Below are 11,724 nucleotides of genomic sequence, written 5' to 3'. Positions count from 1 at the left end.
CTAATGAATAATTTATTTGTATGTACTAAGAATTAAAAACAAATTCTCTTGTCAAGCTGTTGAAGTTTATAAAATCTTCACGAAGATTTGCCAGCATTTTAATTCTAAAGCAAAGGTGAGCTACTTAAAATAATTTTGAATATTACTTCATTATTCCTTTAGGCTTCCTTATAATTACTGCTTTCTTAACATTTGTGCCTGTGTTCATTGTTTATCTGTGAGCAGAGTTAGAGGACTTCAGGGAAGTGGTGATTTCTGTGCTCTCTTCCCTCTGAATCTCCCAGGTGTGTGGCTCTGTGGCAGCGATGTTTGTGCCACGGGCAGCACTCACAAGATCCACATGGGCCTGTCTTGGGATTCACTGCAACCATTTCCATTCAAAGGCTGAAGCAACATGGACCCATTTTTTCCTCAAATGCTTGTGGGAAACCTGATGAGACCGCCAAGTGGTGTGGCAGTTATTTAAAAGGTAACAGCTGCATGTTTCTGTTCGTGAAACTGTCTGATGTTAATTCAAAAGCACTGTGGAAGGATGATATTAATAGGCCTTTATTATCTGTGCTGACCTCTGCCTGACTTGGAGATGACCTGGTATCTCTGTGTGGTGTCTGTAGCCATAGGGCACAAACTATAGCAGGGGACACTCCTGTCCTGCTGGAAAAATTGTAGTGCAGTAGAGGCTGGGTGGCAGAGGAGGAAAAGCTCACATGGCATTGGTTTGTTGAAAAGTCAAAGATTTGGATATGGAATACAGATACATGCAGAAAACAGTGTTATTGAATGTGTTTGTTTCCTTATGCCAATCAGAAATTGTGCCTTTCATTTTGTTACTGTTCACCTCTTGAAAAGTTTCTCAGTGCATTAAATTGCATTATTTTAACTTAGGTTTTGTGAACTTTTTTGAGCTAAATATCTGTCTTTTCTAATTATGAATTCTTTAATTGACTTTGGAATTCATATTTACATGATTTGTGTATCTCATCTGTCTGATCATTGCAGTTTATTCAGTGAGCCTGTACCTTGCAATTTGCATGTATTTGTTAAAAAAACCCCAAAACTCTATTACTACTTAGCAGTATGGGTAGGATAGTAATTGTGCCTTCTAAGTGATAATTAAGATTGTTATTAGAATATGGTCTAATTCCAAAAATGGAACGTGATTTGTTTAAAGACCATGCTGCTGTGCTCAGAGACCACTTCTTAATGAGAGGTCAAGGAACAGCAGGCTCCTTGTCTCTGAAAAGCAAATAATGATGATGGTGTCTCGTAGGGCTTTAAAAAAAATGAAAATTATGTTGCAACCTCAATTTTTCTAAAAGAAATCCTCCTGCTTTTCTACAGATGAATATTGCACAGCTATTCTTACAGCCTTTATCCAAACAATCAATTGGATTTTCGTCAAGGGAGAGCAGCGAGCCTTGGCTGGACTACTGAAGCAATAGATTAGAATAAAAGAAACCCTTTATGTCCTGGGGAAGAAAAAAGAAAAATCAGATGGACTTAAGGAACGAGGACAGCTGGCTCTGCTCAGCTTTCTGTGTGCTCTGACTTCTGGGATGTTTTATGGGTTTTCCGTTCTCAGGATAAATGTTCTGCAGGAGAAAATGCCAAGTCAGTATTAACCTCCTAGGCTGAGCTGTTACTTTTGGAGTGTCATGTTGCAGGATAAATGCTGGGTGCTGATAAGATGAAGAATCAGTGTGTCTCCCCCTAAGAGCGACCCTACCTCAGTTGAGGAGATTTTTCGTGTAATTCCATATCAAATCTCTGTGTCCTGCTTTGTATTTCCTCCTGTAAGTTTTTATTGCCTTCCCATGCTTAGATGTCTCCAAAATAGTTGTATAAATATATGTGGAACAGTCAGAGCTTTTGTTCTAGGCACTTTTTAAACTTAGATTGATTGCAATTGTTTGGGGTTTTTTTCTGGTAATTAATTTTGTTTAAAATCCTGACTTGTCTATGTTCTGGTTTTGGTTACCAGGCTAAAGAATTAACAAATGCTTGGTTGAAAAAGAAATTAATACTTAAAAATTAATTCTTCAAAGTTTTGCTCCTTTTCACATCTATGCAGATGTTAAAAGGAGCACTAGAGACCCCAAAGCTGTTACCTAAACTGTAGGGAAAATGACTAAGAAGGAGTATGAGATAATGTTTACAGATTCTCCAACCCAATTAATTCTGGTAATTCTGGTTTTCAGAAGAATTGGCCTTTCTGTCTTGCCCAGACTGTACCCATTTAAACACAACTACCAGTTGTAGTAGCTGTAGTAACCCAGAATAACATGCTGTATTTATAGCTACTATTAAAAAAAAAAGAGTGTTCATTAAATGCAGTTGGTTGGGGATAACACAAGTATTTAGGTAACTTAGGTTCTCTTTTGCAAAAAAAAAAAAAAAAAGAACTGGTGATCTTTCTGTTGTTGATGCTGCAATAACTGGGTGAGAGGATCAGTGTGTAGAACGATGGGAAGTGTCAGTGAATACTGCCCAAAGAACCAAGAACTGGCTAGCATGACTTGAAAGAAGTTTGTCACAATCAGGAAACATTTTTAACAGTGCCAGATGAGCCCATACTACTCAGTTCCATGTTTGGATCAGTGAAGTTCACATCTTGAAAAACTGAAACCAAAATGAAAATGGTAAACGTTTATGGAAACAGCAGTTCTGCAGAACTGGAGGTTGTGCTCTGGCTCCGTGCACCACAGGGTGGGTGAGGGAGCTCCATGGGCTTCCCTGGCTACAGCCACAGCAGCAGCAGGATCCTCCTCATCTCTCACAGCTTTGCACTGGGCCTCTGCTGATGGTATGTATCCACAAGAAATGCCATCACACTTTTGGTTAAAAAGCGCTGATTCCCCCTGACAGTAATTTCTGATAATCCAGTCCTGATGGAACCAGACTAACTAGGCTTTGGAGAGAAGGGTCTCTTTTAATCTCTTCATAAGTAGTTTAAACTTCTAACACAACTTCCATAGGTCTGAATTCAAACTTTGTAAATTTGATATTAATATCACGAAAAAGTATTTAAATTCTTAAAGCTGGTCAAGCCAATTCATACAAATCCTTAAATCCAAGATTGATAGTTATTGCCTCTTGCAGTAATCTCAGTGATTTGGGATGATTTCCTTATAATCCTCTTTAATATGCTGCAGAAGCTGGCAAGACAGTTGGAGTAGAATTCTGATTGGGATGGAAAACATTTTTTGTATATAAATGTGTAACTGTGACTCTGAATTGGACAAGATAAAAGTTTATAAAACACGGGGTTCCAAACTTTACATACTGAAACTGGAGGTGGTATATGCTCATGGGAATGTGGTGTGATCCTTGGGGTGATCACATGCAGGGCCTGGAGTTGGGCTCCCATGATCTTAGTGGATTCTTTCCAGTCATAGACTATGAAATGAGAAGAGATACAGCACAGGCCTCTGTTAATTGATAGCATTGGCTTTTTGCTTTTTCTGGTGTCCTCTCTCACTTTAATATCCATATGTTTTCTAATGTTAAGTGCAAAAGTATCACTGTGCATTAATTTTAATGATGAAACAACTGGCTATTATTAAGAAACTATCCTGTTCTTGGATTTATGAGAATCTGTAAGCCTTATCACAAAATCCCTTTATTTTACTGCTTAACAGGAGAAGGAAATGCCTGGCTGGACATGGTGAATGTCACCCAGGCTCCCAGCCTGATCTGTGTTCCCACTCAGACCTACTGAGAGCAAAATGGTCTGAAATGGCAGCCTTGGAAAGATCATTTTTTTCAGTTGTTCAGGCATCTAGAGCCCAGCAAGATAACAAGACTGTTTTGGTTTCCTTTCCCAGGGGAAGATTAGTTATAAATGTGACTAAAATTTTCAAATTCTACAGCTCATCTCACAACTGAAATTTCCTGACAGGGAAAGATGACTGTCCCTGCTTACAGGACTTGAAGATTTCTTGCAGCTCTTTCCAACCTGGTATCCCAGTCTCTTTAGCACACTATTTGTCTTCAAGTAAAGCAGTATTTAAATTATCTGTGCTTCCCTGGTGTGCTGTGTGTTATTTTACATTAGGGTAAATTTAGCTCTCTCCATTCCATGCTATGTTTTGGCAATTTTCAAGCTGAGGTTGGGAAAGAGATCTTGCAGTGTTCCCCCATGCAACTGTAAACATAGTTGAATAATAGAGAACCTAAAGAGCCTTTCAAGGTTGTCTTCATGTTGATGGTGTCACTAAATATTTAAAGAGGAAAAAAACACCTTACAATCTTTCTTTTTTTAATTAAAAATGCAATAGATGCAGCCAGAACTCTTGCTATTCAGGTTTACAGCAGAACAGAATAAAACCTGCTTTGAAGTCTTGTCAAAGGACAGACTTGCAGGTTTTCTCTGTACCTGGGATCTAACATGTCTGACATCACAGGTGTTCTATGTTAGAAGAATAGATTAGATAGCTTAAATAGTTTTCAAGCAAAATCTAGTGATTCATGTATCCTGTCACGTGTTTTCTATCCCTTGCCAAACTTTGTTACTCAAACTGGCTGGATAATTTTCTAAAAATTTTAAAATCTTCCTAATCTATTAAAGTCTTAATGAATTCAACCTTTCTAATCTCTTCTATCAAGAGTTTGTTTCATTTGTTGTGGCTCCCACTATTATCTCTGATTCCTGACCTGTGTTGCCCACACCTGCTCTCCCAGGGCAGGGAAAAGGAGAGCACAGTGACTCTCCCAAGTATTTTCATCGTTGTTGACTTTCAAAACCTTGATGGAGTGATAGTTCAGTTCAGCCTGTGAATATTTGGGGTTTTCAGTTCACTGGCTGAGATCTGCCTCAAGGAGCTTATGCCCAGTTGGGCCTTGTGAAGGTCTCTGATCTGAGCAGATTGTGTCACCTCAGCCTCTTCCCATGCCTCTTGATAGCTCAACTCCCAAGGTTGTTTTCCAGCTGTTCCTTTGATCTGCTTTCTGGTGTTTCTCTTACAGTAAGGGGAGTATCCTGACATCCACCTGGAAAAATCACTGTGAATCCTGAAGTAGCAGATCCCTTATGAGGAACCTTCCAACCCTTCAGACTCGTGTGCTACTACTCCTACCTGGACAGAGAGTTTCTCTGATTGTTATCCTGCCCAGGAGCAGTGTCCTCTAAAGACACCATCCCCTGCTGTCTCAGAGAGGAAGTTTCTTTAGTGCCAGTACAAATTCCCAAATCCTGGTTTCACTTTGGTCCACAGACTGAGTGCTTTAAAGCTGCTCTCGATTTTAGCTCTGCTTCCTCTATGTCAAAAATCCTTGTGTCCTGGTTTGGTTTTGTTCCACTCTCAGACAGGAATGCTAGGAAGCTTTAATAAAACTGTTCATATCCATTAGGTGATGGGATGCATTGCAGTGTGTAAGTAGTGAACATCAGCCTTGCTGAAGGCTTCTCACACCTCCTTGGCACGTGGTAAGTAGCTTCACTCACAGGACTGCAGGCTTGTTTGGGAACAGAGCAGTGCTGGGATTGCTGCTCCAGCACACACTTCTGGAAGGCACCAATGTGTGGGGGTGTTGCAGGTTACTGCTGGCCACCCCAGGTCAGACACATCTGCTGTTACTCAAGGATCAGGGTGGGAGGTAGGAGTTGATAGTTCCTGGTAATCCATTGTGTCTAGTATTGCCTGTTCAACCTTTCCAGTGACTCTGCTGGAGGCAGCTGTTTTGGGTGAAGGGAGGAAGGTATGAGAACACCCTCTGATACTGCCTGCTCTTCTCAGGGAAGAGACAGGAACATGCCTCATGCAAACTCCAGCAGGGCTAGAAGGTCTTCTAACAGTTTTACCATACCCAGAGTTAGAATAGCTCTTTGGGACACACTTTGCAAGTATTTCACAGATAAATACTTCTTCTTTCCTTAAGCATAGCAAATACGTGTAATGCTATTTATTTGTTTAGCCTGACTTACTGTGATAATGGTCTGCTCTGGAACTAAATCCCAAGGAGTATTTTAGTGCATGAAGCTGCATGTTTTTCAGCCTCCAAAGTGGAGGGTCCTGAGAGCTGAAATCTCCAGTTGTTCATTGTTCCATTCTTTCAGACTTGGTCATGTGGTACTAGAATCAGCAGCACCACCAAGCACTGCAAATGCTTTTCTGTTCTACCCTGTATGTCCTGGAACCATGCAGCATTCAGCAAGAACATGGTATGGGTGCCAAAGAATTAATGATCTTTAATAACCCTGTGGTGGAACGGCCTACTTTATAGCAGCTAGTTTATGCCTAATGAGATACAGACATTCCCCTCTCCATATTTCTGTCCAGTACATGCTGCAGGATAAACAAACCTGGTGTGCTGCTGTGTCAGACTGGTGTTCAACAAGGGCCTGACTCACAGGGATACAGACTGGAGAAGGAAGGTTTGATAGAGCCCAAGATCTTCCACAATTATACACTAATCTTGTGCAAATATCTAAGAAACCCTGAGGTAGAAATTGAGCAGTTTTTTGGTTGTTTTGCTTTCTGAAACCAGAAAGTGAGCTCATTTGAAGCAGGAGCTGATTGAGCACCTCTCAGGACTCATCCTTGTAGCTGTGGTGGTTTCAGGTTGAACCAACTCAGATCACCAGAACAAAGAGAGACTCTGAGCTCTCTGTCTCCTGTGCTCTGCTCCTCAGCCCAGTAACAGAGCAGCTGGAACACAAGGACTCACCAAAAGAACAGTTGTGTTTATTGCATTACTCACAGCCATTACCCAGATGAAGTCATAATAGCCAATAAGACCCCATAAAATTATAATGCTTGAGAATACATTAACTTGTCTGAATGTAACCCCAAATTAATAACCTTTGAATATTCTCTTCCCAGCTTCTTCATTACAGTAGAACATCTATAGCACTTAATCTAGTTATTGCTCTGGAAAAAAATGGTGTGTTTTACTCAGCAGCACAAACCTGCCATCTGGCACATGAAGCATTGATGCAAAATCCTTGCTGTCCCACAGCTTATTATGTGCTTTTCATAAGTCATCTTGAATAAATTCATGAACAGCATGTAAGATGTCTTAAAGTCAAAACAGTCTTAAAATGATTGCTCTTTCAAACAGGGAAGTTAAAGGACTCAAACAGTACATAACATGGCCACTGACATTTAATGCTGATGTTTTCTTTGAACATAATTTCTTGTGAATTGTGTCTTGCTGCATTCTAGGTTTTCACAGTAACTGATATCCTGTTCCCCAGATTAGCTATTCTGTAGATGTTTACAGCTGTAACATTCAGTTAAATGTGTAACAGGATTACAGATACCAGAGTGGCCAGTCCATGGTAATGATTTCAGCTGGAAGTTTTTGACTCTTAAGAAAAAAACCAATCATGGCATCCTAACCAGAGATCAGAACCTCAGCACATAAAAGCTACATGTATCTCTACTTACATGATCCTGTCCATGTTAAGCACAATATTTGTGTTTTCCTTCCCTTTCTTTTGTTTGTTTTTTTTATTGCAGTAGTTTTCCGTTCTAATAATTTCCATACTCCCAGCCAGGACCCCCAAAAATCAAAGGATTAAATTAAAAGGAACAGATTCAGTTGAAGTGAGAAGTGTTATTTTCTGGTACCAATCATCTCACCAGATCACAGCAAGCCTTTATCTTTGCAAGGCAGTTTTTTCACTCCTGGTAGGACATAAGCTACCAGGGTACAGACTTACAGGCATTATTCCAAATGTGGGACCTAATCAGGCAGTGACGGGACAAACACACCTGAACCTCTAGCAAATATGGATATTTAACAATTTCTGTTAAGATACAGACTCTGAACATATGGGCAGTTGTTTTCTGACTCAGTCAAGTATCTGTGCTAGTCCTTTTCATACCATCGTCCATAGAGAGCAGCTGTCAGGAGGCCAGCAGATGTTCTATTTTTGCTGAGGAAATAGTGGTTGTTTTTCCAGCCCATGTGATCAGCAAAGTCCAAGGTAATACCAGATGTCAGCAGCAAGGGAAAGATGTAAGGGGTGCTCATATTTCCCCATAGTTGGAAATCTATCAGAGCAGTGGCATCTGTGACCTCCTGTCCACAAGTGCTAAAGCTGAGACCCCCACACTTCACCAAGGCACAGGCCTGGACATAGTATGTGCCATGCACTGTGTGGAGCCCATCAAAAACTCCCAAAGCATATAATTCATCAGTTAGAACAGCTTTCTGATAGTTTAAGTAACAACAAAGGCTATTGGCACAAACCTGGAGCTCTCCCTTTTCCCCCCATAACGGAACAAAAGTGAAGTTGTCATACATCATTTCTGCATAAAAGGAAGGAGGTGACTGTTCCTTTCCTTCTCCTTTTTCAGATACTCTGCCAGGAGTCTCTTCTTGCTCCTTAAAGCAAACTTCATCATCCAGTGAGGTGCTCGTAGAAGTCCTGCATGAGTCATGTAAGTTCTCTCTAAATCTTTCATTACTCTCTAAATTAGTTTTATAATCTGCAGTAATCACAGGAATTTCTGCTACTATGAGCTTGCCACCGTAACTTTCCATGTTGTGGTAGATGAATGATTTGACTGGAGTGTATATGCCACTCCCTGTCATGCCCAAGGTAGGGTGGTGGATGTTGGCCGCTAAAATATTGACATTGAAAGCTGTTGAAAAAGCTTGTTGGAACTCTACAGCAGACAAAAGCGGGAGCTGGTTCATCCAGGCAGTTGGATAAACAATTTGCTTCAAATTGTACTGTCTGATGAGGCTCACTGCAGGCTCATAAAAGAGTATATCGAAGCAAGTGAACATGCCAAACCTGCCAGCAAAAGGGGTGTCAAAGAGCGCATGGTCTGGCTGTGCAGGGGTGTCGAAGGCGCTCTCGAAGTACAGGTTGTGTTTGCGGTAGGTGGCCAGCAGCGCGCCGTCCGCGCCCAGCGCCACGTTGGTGTTGAACTGGAAGCGCCCGTCCGGCGGGCACCGCGGCTCCCAGCGCTCGCACGGCTGCTTGGTGCCCAGGTTGGCCACGAGGAATATCTTGTTCTGCAGGGCCATGCAGCTCAGGCGCTGAACGACCTGCAGCACAGCATGGACAAATGGGAGCGCGCGACAATGTGGTGGAGTAAGTTTTTCTATCACTTATTTAATATTATTTTGGAAATTCAAAATTGAACACGTTTAACCATATCCATAAAATTTAAAAGCACTGATGACTTTGTGACAAAAGCTACTGGAGCCAGTAGCTTTGTAGGCAAAATTTCAGATGTTTATTTTAAAACATCTCTGAAAAAAATTGGCTAAGTTGTATTTCCTCAGAAGTAAGTAAGTAAATAAATCTATTCCAAGGGTGTTAATTTTTAGAAACTTGTGACTTTTAGGAGCACCAATGGCTTTAAAACACTGTATGTCAACTGAAAACTTTGCCAAGGCAGCACAACTGATCTATGTGTGCCTTTAGAACAGCAAATGTCTAAAAATGATCATCTGCACCTGGATGTTTCTACTATAAGTTTTTAAAAAGCAATTACTACCTACGATTTAGAGAAGCAGAGATGGAAAGGGATAAACCCTATATATTACAGCAAAGAAATAGAAAACGCTGCAGACCATAGTATTAATGGAATATTTCTTCCATAACACAGAGTGTTGTACCAAAGACTGACATTACTGCAATCTCCAAACAGCATCTGAATGGCAAACTAAGTTCTTGCTTGCTTGGCCATGACCATTGGTAACAAAGATTCACACAGATCATTGTTTACAACTGCGATTCATGCTCCCAGACAAATCCTGCTCACTAGGTACAGGCATGATTTCTTTCATTATATTGATTACTGGAAGAATCAGCAGTCTGTATTTACTGAGCATGGTTATTTTCAGTTCAGGTCCAGAACAGTCAGTGACAATACTATTTTTGTAACATCCAGGTCATATCTTATGTAATCATGCTTGGTCTGTGCCAAGCTGTGACTTCTGTTACGTTCTAGCAGGTAAGTCCTGTTACTTGTGCTAATCATTTGACAATGATTGTTGAGTCAGAATGCTGGGATGTCATTAAGTCATTAAAGCCAAGTAATGAGAATGCACCAAAAGGGAAGCATATAAAACAATGTTGTTCAAACTATAAACCACACAGAACGGATCTTACAAGAGACTAGTTACCATTTCAGAGGTTGGGGAGGAGGAGATGACAAATCCAGATGGTTCATATACAACTGATCTCCTTGCATGTATGGATCTAAACCCTCCACTGCTAAGAATGAGCAGCAGAGCTCGAGCATCCATGAAAACAGAATCTGGTACTAGGAATTGTTAAACTTCTTGCTTACTTCCCTTTGAACTATTTCCCAATTGGAGCATTCAGTTATCCCACCCCTGCATGCATCACCCCTACATTTACCTCTGTGTCATTGTACAAATAGGGCTCTCTGCAGGGATTCCACTTCCCAGAGTGTGAATGCGGAATGAAATCCAGGTAAGGGTAAATGGAGCTTCTGGTGAAGTTGAAGCCATGGATTCCATCTTCAGGAAAAACAATGATATCTGCCCCCTGTATGTAAAACAAAGACATGTTTTGTAGGCAAAGCAAAGGAAAAAGGGGGATCTCATGGGTAAAAAGAGCTAAAGAAAGTTAAGGATAACCCAATTATGTTTTGCCAATAATTGAAGATGTCTTTTCTTCAGCTTCATAGTAGGTGTAACTATGTAATAGGCGTGTAACTATATGTATAAAAAAACTTGTTTAACCTGATGCATACCTTTATCTTGAAAAATAATGCATTTGACATAATTTTAAGGGCATGCAAATAAAAGCATACTGCATCCAATTTCTTACCAAAAGTATCCTCCCTTCACACAAGTTATGAGAATGTCATCATTCAGGTTAAAGACTTAGGATGTTAAAACTTGTCTTAATTTTTTTATCAGAATTATGCTATTTGCAGATACACATTGTCAAAGTGTACAGCATCACCTAATTGATTGGGTATTGGGTGATCTACACCTCCCTGAATTTTTCCAAAGCGAATACAGACTGACAGACACATGCATGAAGAGACATCTCTAAATCCCATTATAATATAGGGTTGGACAGGGAGTGTTGATTTCAGAAACAGCTTCACTGTGGGAGCAGCACAGCCTGGTAGAAATGTAGCCATGCCAGAGGCTCTGCCTGAAATTCAGGGAGATCTGAATTGTTCCTAAAAATGAGGTGGATTCTTCTTAAATCAGACACAGCACCAGTCACTCAACTTCCTGTTTTCAAAGTCAGCTCAAACGTGTTATCTATGTGATAGCTCTGGGATAATTTTGTGTCTTGGGTGCAGGGCTGCATAAAAATTGTATTATGCTTCTGCCCAATCATCTGAACTTCTCAAAAAAAAATAATATCATGTTCTCAAATTATATAAAAATAGTAATTATTCTCTCCCAGAACAACAGATCTCTGAAAATTACAAGTCAGTTCTTCCCTGTGTAGGGCCAGTAACACTTGCTTCCTGTCACTAGAACCAGCCTGGGTTTTCTTGGGAGGGGAGGAAAGAGGGCTGAGCCTAAGAACAGCTGGCGATACTAGTCTCTCTCCTCTAAATATATTTAGACTGAGAACTGTTCCATGGTGGGTAGGAGAAAGGAATGGAAAATTTTAGTTCCACAAAGCTGTTAAAAGCAGAACATTCATTTCCAAAGCATTTGACTTCTTTAGTTTTTAGAAACATTCAGGAATTTCCATTGAGAGCACTGGAATAAAACCAACCCAAGACAGCTGCCAGCAAGACAAACTTTCAAGGAAACCCTTCC

General features: G+C 40.5%; 1 protein-coding gene across 3 annotated transcripts in view; it reads right to left on the bottom strand.

The window, feature by feature from the left end:
* Positions 1 to 6,662: 6,662 nt before the first annotated feature.
* BTD (biotinidase) overlaps positions 6,663 to 11,724 on the bottom strand; it is a 9,936-nt gene continuing 4,874 nt past the window's right edge. For all 3 annotated transcript variants that reach the window (XM_036401083.1, XM_036401075.2, XM_036401092.1), the window contains 2 exons: positions 10,328 to 10,477; positions 6,663 to 9,003 (listed from right to left, as the gene is read on the bottom strand). In XM_036401083.1, the coding sequence (XP_036256976.1) occupies positions 7,813 to 9,003; positions 10,328 to 10,477 (1,341 nt within the window). In that variant the 3' untranslated portion in view covers positions 6,663 to 7,812. The remainder of the gene's footprint in view (positions 9,004 to 10,327; positions 10,478 to 11,724) is intronic.

This window comes from Molothrus ater, chromosome 1 (assembly GCF_012460135.2).
Source record: "Molothrus ater isolate BHLD 08-10-18 breed brown headed cowbird chromosome 1, BPBGC_Mater_1.1, whole genome shotgun sequence".
NCBI lineage: Eukaryota > Metazoa > Chordata > Aves > Passeriformes > Icteridae > Molothrus > Molothrus ater.
Note: the sequence above shows the minus strand (reverse complement) of the source record. Positions and strands in the feature narration are given on the sequence as shown.